Source organism: Trichechus manatus, unplaced genomic scaffold (assembly GCF_000243295.1).
Source record: "Trichechus manatus latirostris isolate Lorelei unplaced genomic scaffold, TriManLat1.0 scaffold00004, whole genome shotgun sequence".
NCBI classification, from domain to species: Eukaryota; Metazoa; Chordata; class Mammalia; order Sirenia; family Trichechidae; genus Trichechus; species Trichechus manatus.
The window spans coordinates 33343430-33366290 of NW_004443940.1; the positions used below are offsets into that span (position 1 = coordinate 33343430).

General features: G+C 49.6%; 1 protein-coding gene across 1 annotated transcript in view; it reads right to left on the reverse strand.

The window, feature by feature from the left end:
• The window catches only part of CNGA3 (cyclic nucleotide gated channel subunit alpha 3), a 28035-nt gene extending 10821 nt beyond the window's left edge, over window positions 1-17214 (reverse strand). The window contains 5 exon segments of the mRNA XM_004369333.1: window positions 20-27; window positions 5893-5950; window positions 8698-8877; window positions 11957-12070; window positions 17114-17214. Coding sequence (XP_004369390.1) covers window positions 20-27; window positions 5893-5950; window positions 8698-8877; window positions 11957-12070; window positions 17114-17214 — 461 coding nt within the window.
• Between the last annotated feature and the right edge of the window lie 5647 nt (window positions 17215-22861).

A 22861-nucleotide genomic window follows, 5' to 3' on the forward strand; every position in this document is an offset into this window, starting at 1 on the left:
CCGTGGGGTTTTCAATGACCGAGTTTTCTGTAGTAGCCTTCCTTCATCTTCAAAGCCAGCAGGCGGAGTCCTTCTCAAGATACCATCTCTCTGGTTCTCTCTGCAGCTGGGAAAGAAGGTGCTTCACTCTGAAGTGGTCATGTGATTAGGTTGGGCCACCTGGATAATACAGAATAATCTCCCCATCTGAAGGTCCTCACACTTCATCACATCTGCGAAGTTCCTTTTGCCTTGTGAGGTAACGTATTCACAGGATGTAGAGATTAGGGAGTGAGCATCTTCGCCTAAAACCAAACCCATTGTCGCTGAGTCAATTTTGACTCAATAGAACAGAGTTACCCTATAGGACAGAGTAGAACTGCTCCGTAGGGTTTCCAAGGAGCAGCTGGTGGATTCGAACTGCTGACCTTTTGGTTAGCAGCTGAGCTCTTAATCACTGTGCCACCAGGGCTCCATGGGCATCTTGGGGAGCCATTATTCTCCCTAGCACAGTCTGCCTTCTGGCCCTCAAAGATTCACGGCCATCCCATGTACAAAATGCATTTGCCCCATCCTAAGAGCCTCAAAGTCCAAATATCTCCTCTAAATCTCAACAGCTCTAAAGTCCAGATCTCACCATCTAAATCGGACTCTCTGGGGCACAATTCCTCTCTGCCTGTGGACCTGAGAACAAGAACAAGGCACCTGCTCCAAAAATACAACGGTAGGACAGGCATAGATAACAATTATAGACATTCTGTTTCAAAAGAGAATGGAAAGAATGGAAATAATTGAAAGAGAAAAGGAGTCACTGATTCCAAGCAATTTTGAAATCCACCTAGGCAAGCTCCCTTAGGCTCCGAGGCCTGGGAATAACCCAGTATGGTTCATGGCTCAGTTCTCAGAGTCGTGCCTGCAGCTGAGTAGCTTATCAGCCTGTTTCCTGCCTCTACAATTTTGGGCATCTGATAGCCTTCTATGGAGTCCCTGCATGGTGCAAGCAGTTAAACGCTCAACTACGAACGGAAAGGTTCTTGGTTCAAACCTGCCCAGAGGTGCCTCAGAAGAAAGGTCTGGTGATCTGTTTCTGAAAGGTCACAGCTTTGAAAAACCTATGGACTGCAGTTCTACTCTACCAACACATGGGGTCTTCTTTTATTTCATACTCTTTCTGCCCCTTTAGGTCTAAGCCAGCAGTTTCTGCCAGTGTAAAAATGGTAAGAACCTTGTGGGTAAAGTATGTCACAAGGATTAGCTCCACTAACTAAGAGGTTCATCCACACATCTTTCTGCTGAACCTCATCTTTATTTTTGACTTCTGCTGAGACAGTCGAGAAGATACGAGTCACACTCTAATCTCTCCAAAGAGTCTTCCATGTGACTGAAAGTTCTAACCTTTTGATGTTTCTGAGGATCTGATCTTTCTAGCAAAAAGTTATACAGCAACACCCTCAGCTTTGTCTCTAAGGCATGCTTTCCTGACTGAATCTCTTCAATTTTTATCTTGGCTGAGGAGTCCCAAAACCATCAAGTGTTGGTTCTTTTTGGTTTAATGGTTTTTTCCCTAAATTTATCCCTCTCCTCTTGCATTTTACTATAAGCAGACTGCCTCTTCAACATTTTGCTTGGAAATACTCAAGTCCATTGCCTACAAGGCCTGCTTTTCACATACTGTAGGGCACAATTCCAGTAAGCTTTCTGCCACCATATAACAAGGATCCCCTTTCCTTGAGTTTCCAATAGGTGTTCCTCATTTCTTTCTGAGCCCTCATCAGCAGTGTCTTTTAAGTCCAGGTTATTATTAACGGTCTCTTAGTGACCATTTGGGCATTAGGTATTTAGGCAATTTAGGTTTTCTGTATAATACTTGGCACTTCCTTCTGAGTCCTGAGTGCAAGAGTCTTTAATGTCCATAATTCCACTAATAGCCTATTCAAAGCAATCTGGGCTTTTTTAAAAAAAAAAAAAAAAAAAATCACGCTCCCTAAAATTCTCCCAGTCTCTGCCTCGTGCTTGATTCCAAAGCTGTTTGCACATTTTTAGGTATTTGTTATAGAAGCACCCACTTCTGGCATCAAAAGCCCTATTAGTTTTCTATGGCTTCCATAATGAATTAGCAGAAATTTAGTGGCTTAAAACCACATACATTTATTATCTTACAGTTCTGCAGTCAGAAGCCCAGGATGGGTCTTACTGAACTAAAATCAAGTTGTTAGCAGGCCATGTTCCTTTCTGAAGACCCGCAGGGCCGGATTACCCAATAAGCCAGGTCTGCACGGGCCCAATTGGGCCTTCCCACCAATCCTGAGTGCACAGTTTCACCTGTCCCCCACCATGTCAAGGATGTGGTGAAACCCAATTGAAATTGCTCACCACAGATTAGCAAGTAAAGGCAATTAAGCCCGTGCGCACCTTGCTCAATGCAAGCCGGTGCCAGCGTGCTTACCGCTTAATGCGCCCTGAGCGGAGGGAGAACCCTTCTCCTGTTCATTTGGGTTGTTGGCATAATTCAGTTCCTTGCAGTTGTAGGACCAAGGTCCCATCTTCTTGCTGGCTGTAAGCTTAGGAACGCTCCCCGGCTTCCGGAGGCTGCTGCATAATGTGGGTCATGGCGCCCCTCCTCCAGCTGCTTGAGTCCCTCACATTCGAATCTCTCCTCCTTCCTCTCTCTTCTACCTCCCTCTTCTGCTTTTAAGTACTCACGTGATTAGATTGGGCCCACCTTGTTAATCCAGGGTCATTTCTCCATTTTAAGTTCCTTAAACTTAACTGTACCTGCCAAGTCCCCTCGGCCATTGTAGGTAACACAGCCACAGGTTCCAGGGACATGGTCATCCTGGGAGGGGATGATGACTCTGTCCATCACAATTGTTAGTAGTTGCTGTTGGGTTAGCCCTGACTCACGTGATGGTAAATAGACTGAGACGCTGCCCCGCCCTGCGCCAGTCCCACAATCACTGGTGTGTTCGAGCCCATTGCTGCAGCCCTTGTCTCAATTCATCTCATTGAGGGTCTCCGTCTTTTTCGCTGACCCTCTACTTAGCCAATATTTATTTAGCACTTACTGTGTACCAGGTATGTTCTAAGCACATTACCCATATTAGCCCACTTAGTCGTCACATGACCCTGGGAGTAGGACGCTATCACTATCTTTGTTCTACAAGTCACAAAACTGACGCACAGGGAGGTTCCGTAACTTGCCCAGGGTCACAGAGCTCTTCGGTGGTGAGTTGGGATACAAACGCTCTTAACCAGTACATTGCATACGTATATTCCATATACATGCTTAGAAAAAGGATGGTACCGGGGTTCCATGCTAACGCGAAGTATACTTCTTCTGCGTATGTGCTCGGGTGTGATTTTCCTTGTTTTCCAAGTTTTAGGCGAGGACTATATAAAAAAAGTAAATCTCATTGAAAAACCGTTGCTGTTGAGCTGATTCTGACTCATAGCGACATTATAGGACAGAGTAGAACTGCCCCACAGGGTTTCCAAGAAGCGCCTGGTGGATTCAAACTGCCAACATTTTGGTTAGCAGCCGTAGCTCTTAACCACTACTCCACCAGGGTTTCAAAAAAAAATAGTAAATAAGAATAAAAAATTATTAAAATGATCAATGGGAGGAAGCAGGGCAGTCACCCAGCCTCCATTCTCTGGCATCTACCTCACAATATGATTCCTGAAGTCTGTTCTCTACCACTCAAGTTTTAACACCTAGCCACCAGCAGAGGGCGCTGCTCACAAGCTCGTCGGGCTGGCTTAGCCCTGCATGGAATTTAATTACATCAGGCTCAGCTTGCCTTGTTGATTCGTGGTCCCCAAAACACCCATCAGACTGATCTTGCCAGCTCAGCATCTGACAATAGAAAGCAATTACAGCAGGTTACACGCTTTGGCCTCTCCTCTGCCTGCCAACTGCTGAGGGCCTAGGAGAGACCCAGCGCCACGCAGCTGCATCCCGGAATAGCCCAGTGATACTGGTTTTGGCTGGGAACAGGAAAGATTTTTAGGATTTATGGGATCAAGTGAAAAGGCCAGAAATATGGGGGAAGAATGGGGAGAGATGTCATCAAGAATTATTGCCTGTGTCTTCTGCACCCAGATGGCCCCTTTTGGGACAGTCCCTGATTTTGTCCTCAGGTCCTTGGCTACAGAGTGGGCCCATTATACCAAAAACCAAACGTATTGCCATCGAGTCGATTCCGACTCATGGAGTCCTGGTGGCACAGTGGTTAAGAGCTCAGCTGCTAACCAAAGGGTCAGCCACTCAAGTCCACCAACTGCTCCTTGGAAACCCTATGGGGCAGTTCTGCTCTGTTCTGTAGGGTCAGTATGAGTCGGGCCCATAACAGAAGCCTGAATATAAAGAATAAAGAGTGTGTTGCAGCCAACAGTGTCCCCCCGCCGCCCCCATCCTTACTCATCTCTCCCGGCGGCAGGACAAAGAAGCCTAAGACCCACAGGATCTCCGCTCACGGTGGCTGGCGCCCTGAGTCCTTCCCTGACTGGGAGGCTTCATCTACCAGGGCCTCAGGGGTGTGTGACATCAGGATTAGCTTTAAACCAAGCGCACATCATGATTACTATGGTTTTGCAGATGAAATAATTCTATTTTCCTTGATTGTTGGAATTTGGTTCTCTAGATTCGATGTCCCAATTTAGGCAAACAAAATGCAACTAAGGTTCATGGAAGGAAAGAGAAAAAAGTTCTGTCTGAGGAACAAAGAGGGAAATAATAAGAAAAAGTTTTGGTACATTTCTCTCGATTTGAAGAAATTGGCATTTCATGCCAGCATTGATGATTTCCCCCATCTCCAGCTGAGACCTTTTTCCCATCCGTTTCCCCCCCAAGCTATTCCATAAAGAGGCTCCGAGGCTGCAGAATGGCGCACATACACGGGTGTGCGAATGCACCCACACGCATGCACACACACGCACACACCCACACGTACACACATGCACGCACGCACACACGCACACCCACCCACACGCACACGCACGCACACGCACGCACACACACGTGCATGCACACACACGCACGCACACACGCACGCACACGTGCATGCACACACACGCACGCACACCCACGCACACACACCCACATACACATGCACACACACACCCACACACACCCACACACGCATGCACACACACACGCACACACACGCACATGCACACACCCACACCCACACATGTGCCCCCCCACGCACATACACATACACGCACACACCCATACACATGCCCCCACACACCCACACCCACACACATGCCCCCCCATGCACACACGCGCACACACACACACACACCTGCACACACACCCACACTGCATATACACACGCATACACTCCCCTGGGCCCTTGGGTGGTGTCTGCTAGAATCACTCATCAAGCCGATTCTGCTAGCTCAACATCTGGCAATAGAAAGTAATCACAGCAGGTCACCATTTCAAGAGGCTAGTCTCCGGAAATATTTAAATTTCCTCTTTCCGCTGCCCTGATTACACCCTCAAAATTGGCCTGAATTGGCTGTAAGACAAGGGCATCTCATTGACACACAGGAGCTTGAAGTTGCAGAATGGAAATGTGTTTCATCCCTGAGGAGAATATCCGCTGCTCCGTGAAGCATCAGCAAGCCTGCCCCCTCAACGCACAGAGATACAGGATGCTAAGGTGGGAAACGTTTCTCCACTCCAGCCCTTGGCTTTACAGAGGAGAGTCCACAGCCCCACAGTACAGTCAACCGTCCCCCATTTGTCCACAGGGCTGGATTTCCAATGACAGAGACAGGATTCTGGAATGGTCTACTGGTTGGGGGTGGGGAGCAGGAGTACTTGAGGAGGGAGACAAAGCTTGGGCTTCCGAGGGGCAGGGGGCTGGGGGAGGAGAGCAGGGCTCTACTCAGGAGCGCAGGTACTTACTCCTTCCCTGAGTTGTTGGAGGTGTTGGCATTGCTTCTGGCCAGCGGCCAGACGCTGCAGAGAGGCAGAGAGAGCACAGCATTGGGGAATCTGAACGCACAGAGCTGGAAGGGGCTCGCCTGTCTGTGGTCACTGCAGACCCACTTGTAGAAGACCCCAGTGACCAGGGACACTGGGCTGCCTCCCAAGATGCCTCTCTACAACGCTGAACATCTCCCAGGCCTCATTTTGGTTACTACTTCTTCTTCTTTTTTAATTGTGCTTTAGGTGAAAGTTTACAGAGCAAATTCGTTTCTCATTAAACAGTTAATACACAAATTGTTTTGTGACATTGGTCACCAACCCCATGATGTGTCAACACTCTCCCCCTCGCCACCCCTGGTTCCCTATTTCCATTCATCCAGTTTTCTATCCCTTCCTGCCTTCATTCCGGCTATGTCTGCTTGCCTTGCCCAAGTCTCTCTCCCCATCCAAGATGTGGCTGTGACGGGAACAGGTTCTGATCATCTGAAACTCCCCCGAGGAATCAACCCCTGTGATATGTTGAAGGAGTGACAGTTCAGATCCATGTAGTGCAGCGGCCTGGGTGCTCCATGTCTCTGTTCCCAGGATCCCACAGGCCAAGCCTTCTCAGGAAAGTGCAACATTTAACCAGGAAGCCAGGCCTCTACAGACACTTCACAGATGGGACTTTGCCTCAAAAAATTCAAAATCCCCCTCCCCAAGAAAGCCTCCCTGATTGATCAGCTGCCATCCTGCACCGTCACACAGCATCTACACACCCGGAACCTTCCGGGGGGTGACCACGTGTCTGTGATATAGGCGGGTCCTACTCTGATGTGCTGCTGGCTCAGCTCTCTGCTCATCTGGCCATACTTGAAAATGGGCACAGCATCGAATATTCATCTACATTAGTGTAAGGTTGTGGAGAAGATAATCTGATTAAGCCAAGGAAGTCTTTGCTGGCCCGAAAGGAACTGAACCCGTCTGGTTCGGAAGTCCTGGAAAGTCTGGCTAAGGATCTCTTTTTCCTCCTCTCCTGCCGTCGCCTTTCTTCCTCCGTGGTTTCTTCTTCCATGTTGTCTGCCGTCCCCCTGTCTTTCTGTCCCAGCAGTGAACAGGATGCAGGCCTCTCTCAGTCTGGGAGCCTGGTCCTGGGATTCTGGGATAGGCATCGCCAGCACCCAGCCTGGGAACCGAGAGCTGCCCCCCAGGCCCTCCCATGTCCCCTTCCCAGAGCCCAGGCCACCAGGAGGGTCTGCAGTCCAGCTTGTGTGACAACACGTGCCCAAGAATGCCTCTCTGAGGGTCTCACCCTCTCAGCCATCATTTGCTCACCTTTCCCCAGCAAAGAAGAGGATGTGGGCCTCATAACCTATTGGGCCACCACCAAGAAATTTCTCTGAACCCTCATATTTTATCTTAAACATGTTTGTACATTTTGCAGTCAACTGCCTAACATGTACTATAACCCCCTGCACACACACACACACGTGCACACATATATGCGCACACACACACACACACACACACACACACAGACACACATGCACACATACACAACAGAAGTAAAGCTGAAGCTCCAGGGAGATCTACTGCATTTCTCCGTGGTTCCACGACCTTCTACTCCCCAGGGGTTAGGTACTTGTATGTCCCATCTGAGAAGCCCAAATCGGAGCCCTTATCCTGACTTCATGCAAAAACAGAAGGCATTTTCCCTAACAAATTACACAGGGACCTTCTGTTCTGCAGACATCAGGCTTATTTTCACCTTCCCATCTTATAAATCTTGGTACTACCTAGGGGCCTCAGCCAAAAAGAGAGATCTTCAACCTGTGTTTTAGAAAGCAGGATCTGGGCAAGAATTAGCCTTCCCCTCAGGCTCTTACCTCTCCTCCCGTCGGGATTGCCCCAAGTGGCCGAAGGAGACTCTCCTCAGGGACAAGTGACCCACTTGTGGTGGCCCAGAGGTTTATCCTCAGACCACTCTCAGGGGGCACTTCTCAAGAACAAGCGAGCTGCTGTGTGTGTGTGCGTATGTGTGTGTGTGCGTGTGTGTGTATGTGTGCGTGTGCATGCGTGTACATGCATGCGTGTGCGTGCGTGCGTGCGTGTGCGTGTGTGTGTGTGTGTGTGTGAGCAGGGCGCATCAGCCCAGCAGGTTTGTCTGGGTGTCTGTGACAGCCAGCACCCACCACAGTCCCCCAGCCCGGGCGGTGGGCCATGCGGGAGGACACTCAGCAGCCTTGTCCCACAGACCCTCCTACTGAAAAGCAGACTGTCCCCTCCGCTCTCCCACCTACTGCGCCCTCACATAACCACTTTGACTGATCTGGGACAGACCAAACTACAGACCTCTTCCAGAAAAATGCCCACACAATTACATGGGAAAGTGTAGGCACCGTTTAGGTGCCCCCGAGGCTGGCGGCTCCGAGCCCCTGTGTTTGAACAAAATGAGGCATGGGACGAGGGTCCTTTGAGGGAGGGAGGTGGTAGACCAGCGTCCCAGATGCATTTCTCAGAGCAGTGATTCCAGGGGTGCTAACAGCCATGTAGGAAGGGTCAACCAGGTTGGTGACTCTGCTTAAAGGGCTCCCCCTTCTGCAGTCCGGGGGAGGAGGGCTGTGCTCGGGTTACAGCGTTCCCCAGTGGACAGACGCCCTCTTCAAGGACCAGCTGTGAGGACGGTGCTCCAGCCCCTCCCACCCTGCCCCACTGGGGGCATCACAGCTGGACGGCAAAGCCACGTGCTTCCCTCCCCGTCTTGAGCAGGTGGCTCCTCCTCCTTTTTGGTTCCTTACCTTTTCTCTCTGCTTGGTGGCTCCTGGCTGCCCAGGTTGGACTGGGCGGTGCTATCTCGGCTGGACACCTCCTTGAGCTCAGCCCCCTGGAAATGGTCCAGGAAAGAGTCAGGTCGCTGGTCCTCGTGGTGTAAATGCCTGGCCGCCCAAGCTCGCAGCGAGACGATGAGTCGCGACACCCTGGAAGGGCAACCGACAGACAGACCGATGGCGAGTGTGAAGAGGTAGAAGAAAGGTGCTCTTCTTCTTGAGGAGCCAGGGCAGAAGCAGAGGTGACCAGCAGGATGTGGGTGCTGGGGTCCCTGTGGGCCCACGTTTGCAACCTCTACCCTGCGGGGGAGCCAGTTTCTTCCCAGTTGATTCTGACTCCTGGCGACCCCATGTGTGTCAGAGTACAACTGTGCTCCTTAGGGTTTTCAATGGCTGATTTTTCAGAAGTAGATCACCAGGCCTTTCTTCCAAGGCACCTCTGGGTGGACTTGAACTTCTAACCTTTCAGTTAGCAGCCTAGTGCCTTAACTGTTTGTAAAGGAGAGGAAAGGAGGAGTGAAGGGTGGCTGGTTCTTTTCTCTGTCTACCACCTTCAGTATGTTGCTGTTAGGTGCTGACGAGTCGGTTCTGACTCATAGCCACCGTATGTCCAACAGAAAAAAATACTGCCTGGTCCTGCGCCATCCTCACAATCGTTGTTATGTTTGAGCCCATCATTGCAGCCACTGTGTCAGTTCATCTCGTTGGGGGTCTTCCTCTCGTAGTAAACCTTCAGTACACTAAGGGGCACTGGGTTTATTCTGGCTTCGTCTTTTTAATACCTGGACGCTACCAAAGGAATGATCCCAAATGGGTGATTAGTAAACTTTTCTATTCATCATTCCTTTTGCCCAGTGTAGAGCTCTTTCTTATGACTGATAAGCATAGTAACGGTGAAAAAATACTGTTTTTAGATGATGACAAAATTTAGAGTGAAATTTAAAGAAACAAGCACCCAGATGCAACTTAGATTCTTTTCCCAATCTTTATCAATTCTATCTCCTACAAACTCTAGTTTTCTCCCCAGGTTTGTGTAGAAGTTTCTTTGCAACTTGCTCTGGACTGCTCTCCTGGAGCCAGACCCTGCTGGGGGCTTGTCACAGGCTCGAGCACCCCTGACCAGGTAGTCCATGTCCTCAGAGCTTGGCTTAGCTGAAGCTTTCCCATGAGAGACCTTCCCTCACCCTCTGCCTCCCCATCTCTGCCAGAGTGGAAAGGAAAGAGAGACTCCACTTGGCTTTTCTGCTCCTGGTTTCCCTGACTTGCCATCTACAGGGGACCCCACGGACAGGTCTGCCTGGTCAGAATCAGTTCTGAGCTGCCTGGAGATGAGTCATGAATTGTCACTTACCTTGACCCTAATCACACTCTTATGATCTTAGCCTAAGGAAATAAATCAAAGCAAGAAAGCACCCCATGTACAGCGACGCTTATAGCTGCTGCTATAGACATATTTTGAGGTACCTGCCCAGCCCAAAGGTCCCTGGGTGACATAAATGATTTGTGCTAGACTGCTAACCTAAAGGTTGTATGGTTGGCACCCACCCTGAGGTACTGCACAAGGCAGTCCTGGCAATCTGCTTCTGTTAAGTTTACAGCCAAGAAGACCCTAAGGAGCAGTTCTACTCTGTAACACATGGGGGAGCCATGAGTTGGATACAGTATACTACTCATGGCGTCCACCACCGCCAACAGCCCAGCCCCTCTTCTCTGGCCGTGCCCCCTACTCACACCCTCTATCTGCTGAAGGGGTGGAACCAAGTTCATAACTCCCCACCAGCCTCAGCCAGCAGGGTCCAGAGGACAGCTGATCCACAGAGAGACAGTCCATTGGCTGACCAGCAGCCAATCAGGTTCTCGCTCAAGGTTCTGAACCAATGGCCACTTCAGCACGGGGGTGGGTGTCTGAACTCAAAGATTATGTGATGAAGGCCATTTTCGGTCTGTGACTGAGACGTGTGAGCACAGGAAAACGGACTACTGAGGGAAGAAAACAGAGGAGACGTGGAGAAAAAAGCACAGACCACGAAACCCTACCAGCGAATGGGAAGGAGAAGGCAGCTGCCTTGGCCCCTGGCCCCGTGCCTAGGAGACGGCCGTCCCCTCGCCCAGTGTGAGGGGTCCCTTCCTTGCAACCAAAGGGCCTCAAGATGGCATTTTATTAGTGAAGCGAAAACACGGGTAACCGCTTAAATGCCCAGGCTTAGGAACAGTGAAGTAATGATGGTAGGTTTGGCATCCTCTACAGTGGAAAAAAATGAAGGATAAATAAATATGTAACATTTTTTGGCAATAATCTTCAGTAAAATATGTAGAACACACACCTATCTGAAATTAGGCATGGGTAAAAGACTTCGGTGGAGAAGCCCTGGTGTCACAGTGGTTAAAGCGCTCGGCTGCTAACCGAAAGGTTGGTGATTCGAACCCACCAGCCACCCTGGGGGAGAAAGAGATGGCAGTCTGCTTCTGTAAAGATCACAGCCTTGCAAACCCTATGGGGCAGTTCTACCCTGTTCTATAGGGTTGCTATGGGTCAGAATCGACTCGATGGCAGTGGGTTTTTTTTAAAGATTTTGGTTGGCGGGGGGACATAATGAGCCCATATTCCTGAGCCCCCGTCCGTTGTGAGCGCTTGGCCCCGACGCGGCCTTGCAGCAGCCTGCGGGCTAGGCGCTGTGCCGTGCATTCACTAGATGACATCTGAAAAGATGAAATGACTTGCCCAAGATGGTGCAGCTTCTGAAGCTGGGATACAGGTATGATTGGAAGGGAGACAGGGATCACCAGCCTAGTTCATCTTTCAAATGCCTTTGCAAGGGAGCCAGCGTCCTATGAAGTCCAGACACGTACCTGTGAGAGCCTGCCAGAGGCTGCATCAGACCCACCCACCGTCAGTATGCAGTATGCGGGTTATCTACCCAATGACCTTCATGGCTGGCTGGTCAAGACCACTGTCCCCAGTTATCTCTTTTCTGAATTCTTCCAGAATTGAGCAAGTACCTCAATATCACTTTTTATAAAAGCTATTTAAGATAAAGGCAGTTGTTCTTCGCCCTTCCTGAGCTCAGGACACCTGACCCAGGAGGAAATAGCTCACGGATAGACTGACCGCTCTGCCGCTGCCTTTCTTTAACCTCGCTCCCACCCACCACTTCTTCCTGAGATGTATCTGCCTTCCTTCTGCCACACTGTCCCCTCCCCAAGGTGAGGGCTGAGGCTGGTCTGTTACCTGGCAGACCTCTGGCTGCTGAAAGAACTTCTCTGGGATTTAGCCAGTCGCCTGGTCTCCATGACAATCCCTTGCTGCAGTTCTGACAATGTCTCCTCACCCAGCGAGAGGGTACTAGAAATCACATATGCAGCGAGCTAAATTGATTTCAAGCTCGTCCACCTCCTGGCCACAGTTGGGGATGAAACGGCCAGATGCTCTGCTTGGTGAGGAAAGCTGCCGTCGCTGAGCCTCGATACAGGGGCTCCTCACCTCTGTTCAGGCTGAAGCAAGTCCCAGCTTTTTGGATGAATGGGGCCTTTCCTTTAATAAGCCTTACTACTGTCCGCGGGCAGGAGGAAGGGAGCAGCCCAGCAGAAATGCCGTGTGGTCCTTGTTAGAGGATGGGGTGGGGAGGAGCCCTCGCTGCCGGCCACCTCTAAACACAGCAGGGGTTTTCACAGAACGCTGCCAGAACGAGGATTCTGGTTCACACCCATCCCGGCTACTGAAATCCTACCTTCCAAGGCCAGCTCGGAGTCCCTGGGTGGTGCAAACGGTTAATGCTCTCAGCTGCTAACCGAAAGGTTGGCAGTTCAAGTCCACCCAGAGGTGCCTCAAAAGAAAGGCCTGGTGATCTGCCATTTCCAAAAAATCAGCCATTGAAAGCCCCGTGGAGCACAGTTATAGTCTGACACGCACAAGTTAGGATTGACTCAACAGCAACTGGTTGGTTAAGGCCACCCCTCCAGAGGCCTTCCCGAGCCTCCTCTCCCTTTGTGTGTCTGCAGTCACACTACCCGCCGGGGTCTGGGTGTGCTTGTCTGTCAGCCTTCCTGGGAACCAGCTGGTTAACAGGAGGGCCCAGAATGTTATACGGAATTGGCCTTGCCTTCCATGCGCAGTTCAAACCGTTTGTATTTTCAAATGAAAATCCATTTCCACTGGGCCCTTTTGCTAAATCTTAGTCTTGGTCTCCTGCAAAGCAAAGGTAACTTGGGCAGTGAGCTCACCTGTGCAATTCATGGTAAAAAACATGAATATAGATAGAACTATGCTCTATACACCCACCCCTCACTTATCAACATGGTTAGGTTCCAAAGACTAGGTTAGTATGCAAAACTCAGCATTATACAAAAATGGAGGATGACCACATCCGATCACAAAATGGAGGATGACTACATCATGACATAACTGCCAAATTACATCATTACCTAATTGCCAAACCCCTGAGAATCATGGCCCAGCCAAGCTGACACGTACCTTATCCTTCACAGCCAGCGTTACTCTCACCTTGCACGTTGGCGTTCACTACGGCCAGACGTGAGGAGTGGGTAGCGCAGTAGTTCTCTATTGTACGGAACTATAGTCTGTAGTATAGAATCTGGGCACCAGTCACATCAGCAGAGCCTGGTCTTTGTTGAATTGCGTGGAATATGACCAATGTGTTCGGGAATATTTTTCTTTCTTTTAAACCCCCCTCGATGGCAATGGATTTGTTTGTTTGTTTTTTGGTTTAGGGCTGAAGTTTTCTCAGCCCGATTAAAAGCCATCCAGGCCCTGGCCTCTAGGGATTTGCATTTTTTTCTCTGAGTCTTCAGGCGCCAAGGCAAGACAAATTAATCCCATCACGTGACTGATTCCAAGCTAATCGGCCTTCTTAACAAGGTTGTAACACGGTTTAAGCAGGAGGCAAGAATTAATGTCAGGAAACAGGCTTTGTGTCTCCCTGGCAAATGATTAGAAGCCAAAGTCCTGAATCCCAGGGCTGGGAGAACTCTCAAAAATCAGCTGGTCCAGCGCTGAGCCGCATCCCTTCCTCCCGCCGTGCCTCTCCAGCAGCGGGGAGCACACTGCCCCCCAGGGCCTGTCCCACCCTTCTCTGGACTGCTCTGCCTGCCAGCAGGCTCTTCCTTCAGCTTCCCCACATCAGAGCTGCTTCTGCTGGAACCACAAGGAGTCAGGAGCGCCATCTTCCCGACAGCCTTCAGTGATTGACAACGAGCACACCTCTGCTGCCTCTTGTTTTCCAGGCTGGAAACCCCCAGCTCACCCAGCCATTCCTCATTGGTCCAGGTCTTTTCCCTGTCGTGGTCACTCTGTGAACAGGTCCTCGTGTTCCCGCCTGACTGGGCAGGGAGACTGAGGTCAATCCTAAAGGTCTTTGTTGGTCTGTGTGTTTATGGTGGTCCCACCACCAACTGCCATCAGCCGAAACCCGGAGTCCTAAAGCACAAGCTGGAAGTCCCTATCTTGTGCGCATGCAATTGATTCTTTAGGACTAAGCACAGGGCCTTCCCATTTGTTCTGGTCACTGATTTTTTGGGACTCTTGATATATGAGGGCATCATAGTAGCCTTTTCTCCCAACTCCTTTTCATTCACTAATGCCATAGACAAACAGATACCATTTAGTGAGTGCTTACTGTGGGTAGGCCACAAACATTTTATTATTTAATCCACACCACCCAATAAGGGGGGAAACAGAAGCCCAGAGAGGTTAAGTAATTTTCCCAAAGTCACAGAGCCAAGTGGCAAAGCTGATATTCGAATATCACTCCACTCCCATTTCAAAGCCTCTGCTCTCAACCACCCCACAGAGCCACCCTCTGCATTCTAACCCCTAACCCATTGCCATCGAGTCAATTCTGACTCATAGCGACCCTATAGGACAGAGTAGAACTCCCCAAAGGGTTTCCAAGGAGTGGCTGGTGGATTTGAACTGCCCAACTTTTGGTTAGCAGCCGAGCTCTTAACCACTGTGCCACCAGGGCTCCATTCTCTTGTATGACCCTGATTAAAGCAGAAGCTGAACAGGACGTGGCTAAGGACCGAGCCCTGTGGCCCGCCGCTAGAGACATCTGTTCAGAATGGCTTTGATCCCTCCGGCTGTACTACCTGGCTGTGGCTCTTCATTTCCAAACCACCAAATTGAACGTACTCCATCAGAGAGCACGTGCACCTCATCCTCATGCACATAAGAGACCCTGTCAGAGCCCCCGCTGCAGTCCACAAACTCCGGTTCCCTGCCCCCATGATCTTCTGTGTCCTATGAAGGTGGGACACACCTTCCAAGGTACCTTGGTCAGTCACAGGAGGAAGCGGCAGGGGAACCGTGGGTCACCTCCCCAGTGCCTGGGTCGTAGTGGTGTGTGCCAGGAAGGTCCCCAAGGCAATCCCAGATCAGGAGGCCTTCCGTCCACGGCCGCGTCTCCTCAGGGAGCCCCAGGCACCAAACGGTCGGCACGGCATTTCCGCCCAGGCTGCTTTCTGCAGTTACTGAGGGCGTACTCGGAGACCAGCAAAGCAATCAATGCCCATGACATCAGAGCCAGTGGGCCAGGAAGGCAGCACCCACCCAGATCACAAAAGCAGGCCTGCTAGCGGCAGCAGTGAGACCAGCCGCGCATCTCTGACCCCCACTCACAGGGGCGGCAGCAGCATGAGGCAGTGACCTGAGTTCGAATCCTGCCTCCAGCACCTATGTGCTGGCTGAACTTTGGGCTGTCACTTACCCTCTCTGAGCTTCAGTTTCCTGATCCTTACAAGGGAGATGAAGGGGGGAAAAGATGATTCCATGTTGATTTAAATATTGTCCAAATGCCCAAGCCTAGAAAGGCATATAGGGTTGCTATGAGTTGGAACAGACTTGACAGCACCTAACAGCAACAACAGAAAGGCATATTTGGCCCAGAAGAACAGGGAGAGCCTTATATGACATAATTCCAAGGAAGAGGATCTTTTTTTTCTCAATGCACTTGTTTCTTAATGCCTGAAATTCTACCATTGAAATGTTTACCAAGGAGCAGCTTCAGCCTTTTGGTTAGCAGCCAAGTTCTTAACCACTGCACCACCAGGGCCCTGCCCTCTCTCTCTCTCTTTCTCTCTCTCTGTCTCTCTCTCTCTATATATATATACATATGTGACTCACTGGTTCTTTTTCTCTAGAGAATCCTAAGCCCATTGCTTATTCGCAGAGTTTTCGGAGATGTTGGGGCCAAGAACCTTGACAGAGAGAGAACAGATGTGCATGCGTGAGGAAGTGACACGCGTATAAATGAATGGGAAGAGATGATGGATGAGGTGTACATCCTGGGGTTGTGGGGACCGAGGGGTTTCGCTGCATTTTTTGATCACCAGATAATATGCATTTAAGTATCATAGGAGGGAGAAGTTTTCCATACCATATACTTAGGACAAAAATAACATAAATACTGGAAATAAGGTTCCTCATGTCTTTACTAAATCATCTCATTGAGAATTTAAGGAAATAAAAATGTAAGTCCTTTTTCTCCAAATAGATACTTGCCTGTATCCTCACGATCATGCCGGGAGCTTGGAAAAGAATACTTTTCCAATTTGTGAAGACAGTGAGGCACGGAGAGTTAGTTAAGTGAGTTTTCCCAGGTCTACTAAGTTAGAAATGGGGTTAGAAGTAGAACACAATACCCTAAACCCATTGCCGTCGAGTCGGTTCCAGCTCCTAGCGACCCTACAGACAGAGTAGAACTGCCCCACAGGGTTTCCAAGGAGCAGCCGGTGGATTCAAACTGCCAACCTTTTGCTCAGCAGCTGAGCTCTTAACCACTGTGCAAAACGGGACTAGAAGTAGAACCCAACATCCTAGAACTCAAGATTTCCTTGCGGCCAGCTGTATCAGGATGTCATTGATGGGCCGATGGCTTAACTGTGGAGGCGCAATCCACTCCTCACAGGCCCATGAACTGGATGTTCCAGGCTTGGCCTGTGTTCTGACCTTCCCTGGAGGTGAGGGGTAGGGTGTCGGGTTTCTACTAGGTCCCTAGTGCCCAGGACAGTGGCTGGCACACAGTAGGACTGCAACCAATGCTTGTTGTACGTGAGGGAATGGGTGGCAGTTTGGGGAGTTTTTTACAGTATATTTTGTTGTATTTGAACCTTCATTTTGTCATCTTCTAGAAGTTATGCAACTTTTTGGGCCTCATTTTCCACATCTCTAAAATGGGGGGAGAGGGAGAACCTACTTCACTGGGGGCTGTGAATTCAGTGTGATGAAAAATGAAGGTGGAAAGAGCACTGTGAATTTCCCCTTCCACCCAAACCTGTGGTTTGCCAGTGCTAAGGTACTCTTTCTCCCAGGTCTGACTACGGAATAACCTGGGCTGGTCTAGGTATCAAATGAAAGGGCCATCTTACTTACCGGCTGATGCCATTTTCAACGTGATCGAGATCTCTGTCCATGATCCTTACCGCCAGCTGGTCTTGGGAGGGGTGGGAGTATTGGGTGTTGATCTTGGCCATCTTCTTGTTTTATCACATGCGGCCCCCCAAGGGAGCTGCTAAAACAAACACAGAGCAGATACATCGTCAGGGTGGAGAGGTAACTGCAAACCTCGTTCATTGTGTTTCGTTGTTGCTGTTCTATGCAGACGAGTCGATTCACACTCGTAGTGACTCCACGTGACAGAGCAGAACTGCCCCACAGGGCTTTCTAGGCTGGCCTTTTTATGGGAGCAGATTGCCAGGTCTTTTCTCCTGTGGAGCCGCTGGTGGGTTCGAACCACTGTCCTTTGGGTTAGCAGTGGAGCGCTTAACCATTGCGCTACCAGAGCATCGTATATGAGGACTAATCCAGGCAGCCCCCTGTTTTAGTTATGTGGTGCTGCTATAACAGAAATGCCACAAGTGGATGTCCTTAACAAACAGAGGTTTATCCTCTCACAGTCTAGGAAGCTAGAAGTCCGAATTCAGGGTGCCAGCTCCAGGGGAAGGCTTTCTCTCTCTTGTTAGCTCTGGGGAAAGGTCCCTGTCATCAATCTTCCCTGGTCGAGGAGCTTCTCAGCACAAGGACCCCGGGTCGAAAGGATGCGCTATTCTCCTGATTCTTGTTTCTTGGTGGTAGGAGGCCCCCCTGTCTCTCTGCTCACTTCTCTCTTTTATACTTCAAAAGAGATTGATTTAAGACACAATCTAATCTTGTAGATTGAGTCCCGCCTCGTTAACATCATAGAGGTAGGATTTACAACACATAGGAAAATCACATCAGATGACAAAATGGTGGACTATCACGCAATACTGGGAATCATGGCCTAGCCAAGTTGACACACCTTTTTGGGGGACACAATTCAATCCATGGCACCTCCCCAGACAAGCCATGGGACACCCACCCGTCTCCATTTTTTGCTCACAGTTCCTTTCACACTGTATTGCTGTTGGATGTCTCGGGACTCTTCTTCCATCCTGAGGCTCGAGCAGGTCTGCCAAGCCTCTGAATATGCCCCCAGACCAAAGAGCCGCCCAAAGTCAAGTGCTGAACAAGCCGATGAACAAGTGAATGGATGGCCAAGTGGGTATCTGGCGCAAGGAAGCTAAAACCCTTATGATTCTCTGGGTGCTGTGATGTCCCTATAGACCCTAGTTTTCTCATTTACTTGTCTCATCTAATAATCTGGCACACATTTCAGGAGCATCTCCAAATCCTGTTATAAAACAAAGCAAATATAAAAAATTAACCGACAATCCCTGACCTTCATGGAACATTTACAGTGGGATGATAAACCAAACACACGCTTCATTTTGTTTAATCCTCGCAAGAACCCTGTGAGGCATTTACTGTTTTTATTCCCATTTAAAGATGACTAAATTAAGATTCTCAAAAGAAAGGCCTGGCAATCTACTGCCAGAAAATTAGCCACTGGAAAACCTACGGAACACACTTCCACTCTGACACACGTGGGGTTGCCATGAGATTTGATAACAACTGGTTTTAAATTAAGACTCAGAGGTATTAAGTAGCTTCTTCAAAGAAACGAATAAACAAAACCTGTCACCGGCGTGATCCCTACGCCAGAAATGAGACCACGGATACTTTCTCCCCAGAAACTCTGCAGGTGTCTCTATGGGGCAGAATGTTGTGGTGAATGCAAAGATGGACCAGCTTCGTGATTCCTGGACAGCCCTTCAGCTGCAGAATAAACTCCTGAAGGCCGTTCCTCTAACACAGACTCTCCAGGCTTCTCTTGAGCCGCCACGTGGCTTAAATATGTCAGATTTCAGGAGAGACCACTCCAGAGAAAGATGGTGATTTTTAGAAATAGCCCAGCTACTCACTCCATGACTGAATTAGCTCCATATCCAAAGGAAGGGCAGTGCAAGGTGCCCAAGGCCCTGCCCTGAAGCAGCCACGGTGGGTGTGGGCCACGCTCAGGAAGGGCAAACCACTGAGAGTTACTCAGGGCAGCTGCTGTCTTTGTTGATTGATAGTTTAAATCTTTAACATCAAATTTCATGCTTTTCTTAATAGATCAAAAATTGTTTTGATTTAAAAAAAAACTTTATTCATTCATGTAACGAACAGTTATTGACTTCTGGCTGATTATAGGAGGCACTGGTGGTGAGTCGGACCCGCCTCGACAGTAATGGGTGTTGGTTTTTGGTGGGTCAGTGGTGGAATTCTCGCCTTCCATGAGGGAAACCCAGGTTTGATTCCCGGCCAATGCATTCCATGTGCAGCCAACACCCATCTGTCAGTGGAGGCTTGCAGCTTGTGATGATGCTAGACAGGTTTCAGAGGAGCTTCCAGACTCAGTTGGACCAGGAAGAAAGGCTCAACCATCTACTTCCAAAACCCAGCCAAAGAAAACGCTATGGATCACAACGGTCGGATGTACAACAGATCATGCGGATGACTCAGGACCGGGCAGCCTTCCGTCCAGTATGCACGAGGTCACCAGGAGTCAGGGGCGGGCTCAATGGCAGCTAACGATGACAATAGCAACAGGAGATACAAAGAGGAGCACGACAAAGCCTGTTCTCGTGATCTTCAGTCTAGTGGAGGCAACAACACAACAGGGTCACACAGGTTGTATCAAGGAGCTTGGACTTTATCCTGAAACCCAGGAGGGGTGTGATCAGATGTGTAAAGGCTGCTCTGGCTGCACTGGGGAGGATAGAGTGAGGAACACCAGTGGGTGGGAGGTGAGCATCTAAAAGGCTCTGCAGTATCTCATGGCAGAGCAAACAGTGTCCTGAACTAGGTTTGTGGTGGTAAATTGGATAAATTAAAAAAACTACCAAATGGGTAGAATCACCTGGACGTGGGATTGATCAACCAGGTATAAGGGGTAGTGAAGAGGGAGGTCCAGAGCACAATGTCCTGGCTGGGGGATTGGTGGTGCTGCCCACCAAGAAAGGCAAGTGGGAGGAGGAAAGATTTGAGGAAGAGAATGAGTCCAGTTGGAGATGCCTGTGGAAGCTTAGAGCCAACATATGAACTAAGGGTCTTCCATCCAAAGCAGTAAACCCGATTTGAAATCGTTCATGCAATGCGTTTTTATTGCACACTTACTATGTGCCAGGTAATATGCTAGGAGCTGGGGATTCGTTAGGGAACAAGACGCGGCTCTGTCCTCAGGAGCTGACAGTTCAGTGGGACCTAGACTGAGTCCTAAATAAGATAGACCTCACATGGGAAAATCATCAAATCATTAATCTTCGTACATTTCCAGGCAAATTGCATCTGACTACCAAGATTTTCTCCAAATAGGGGGAAAAAAATACATTGACCCAGCCTGTACACCTTTCCCGGTCCCTCCACTGCTCTCTGGGAGAAACACTGGCCCGGCTCCCAGAGTCCACTGCTGTGGAGGCAGCACTTCCGTTACCGCACACACCTGCCTGCTGGCCATCCTCTCTGCTCTTCCCTCCAGATAATGCTGGTGGTTGCTACACACGCTTGTGGAATTTGCTTTAACAGTTCTTCCCACTTTTTCAGACTAAGATCTGGTTTACTTCTAACAGGATGAGAGAAAGAGCCTCTGGCCTGTAAAGGGCCTACTGCGTGCCAGGCTCACGGTAGGTACTCGTGCAATACTTTCTCACTTAATCCTCAGGACAGTCCCCCCATCTACCTCCACACACGTACACTTCTACAAATGAAAAAGCCCTAAGTCTGCCATACGATGGTGGGTTGCATGTTGCTATGATGCTGGAAGCCATGCCACGTGTGTCTCAAATACCGGCAGGGCCACCCATGGGCACGTCGTCAGGAGGACTTGATCGCTGGAGAAGGACATGCCAATGATCGTGAAGATGGTACAGGACCAGGCAACATTCTGTTTGTGATACATGAGGTTGCCATGAGCCGGAGTGAGTAGACTGACAACAACAGCAAAGGTTGTATTGCAGCCTAAGCTGGGATTGGCTGCAGATTTGTCTGACCCCAGAGTCCAATACTGAAAAGTCAAGGAGTGGCGAAGAACTGGTATTGCCTTTAGACCTGTGCAAGGGGGCGCAGTCTCTGCCCCAGGCCCCGAGCTTTACAGAACCCAACTCTGGTCCTCCTCCCAAACGATAGAGAAGTCCAAGGGCTCAAGGGGGCATGCCCACCCAGAGCCTGCCCTTGCTCTATAGACCGTGCTCTGGGGGCCCAGGACCCCAGTACAGGTACCTAAGAGGCTCTGTACTGGTTATAGATGCTGCTGGGGCCTCTTCCCCTAGGCCTACCTCCTGTGGGTGGCACTGGTGTGCACTGTCTCAGGCCCAAGGCCCGAGGGTGGTCCAGGGGCAACTGTTTGTGGGTGACTGGTGAATACAGCTTGATGCGTGGGCAGGATGCTCACACGCATGTGTGCAAGGCCCCTTGTGATGTGAAGTGGGCCCAGGATGGGGGAGAGAAGGGGGCAGGTCACATTCTGGGCCCAGGGACTGGATCTCCTCATGCCTCCATGTTCTGAGGCTGACCTCCAAGTGGCCTGAGAACTCTCCATTTGAATCTGGGCTCCACGTCATTATGAAGGTGTATTTCTCAAGATAGGAAAGTGGGGTATGTTTTATTTAACAGTGTGTTCATTTGGTTAAGGTAATGGTCATCTCTGGCCATCTTTCACACATCCTTCCTGCCCACCTTTCAGTCCAGCTGTTGCCATGGAAACCAGATGCATGCTGGGTAAGCTGGAAGCACCTTGTCTCAGGCACACTGAGCATTGCTTCCCTTCTGCCCTGGGAAGGCTTGTGGGTTTGGCCTGGACATCAGAGTAGGTCAAGCATTTAACACGGCTCACTTGCATTCCAATTACTCTTGTGCTTTTCTGATTCCTTCACTAACTTCCAAAAGTCTTGAAGGCAAGTGCTATTTCCTTTTACTTTAAAAAAATAGTTTATCCTGCAGCACATGCGCATAGCAGATAAATAGAACTGTGTGGCATAAATGGAGAGGACTAGATGAGCAATCATAACGATGGTACGAATGGTAACAATAGCACATTGATTGCGCATTTACTCTTTGCCTGGTACTGTTCTCGTAACTTCCCGTGTATATTAATTTACTTGTTCCTCACACTCATCCTGTGAATGATTCATGCTGAACTTAATGGGGGGGGGGTGAGGATTTGTCAGGGAAAGAGCAGTAAGCTGCAAAGGAGGCCATAAACACGGAAAGCCCTTTGATCTGTACTAACATGTGCTTCTGGAAAAACAATTTTTGGCCCCTATTCCTGATGACTAACGCCTATGTTCAGAAAATGTTGTCCATGCTCTGCTCTCTTTTCTATGACGGTTTCAACATGAAAACCAGTCCTGATCCAACTTGCGTGATTTGAAACATTATTATTTTCCAAGACCCCCATGCAGGTCAGACAACAGAGAGGGGTGTGTAGTCTGGTATAGATGTTCCTCTAAACCACCAGAGGCCTTTCTGAATTATCGCTGTCCTTGGTTATGAGGCTTTTATTTAGGTGAGGGCTGGCAAGTCCAATTAGTGAGGCACCAAGTCTGCACCCAAAGCCACGCCAAACAAGCTGAAACGTCAATCAGATGAGAGCCCAGCCGTCTGTGATGGATGGGCACCCTTGGCCCAGGCCTCCATTTCTTCAGCTGAGACTGACAGATCACGTTCATCCTTGAGGTCTTTGATTTTACTTCTCAGAAGTAATATCTCGATGGGTTGCAC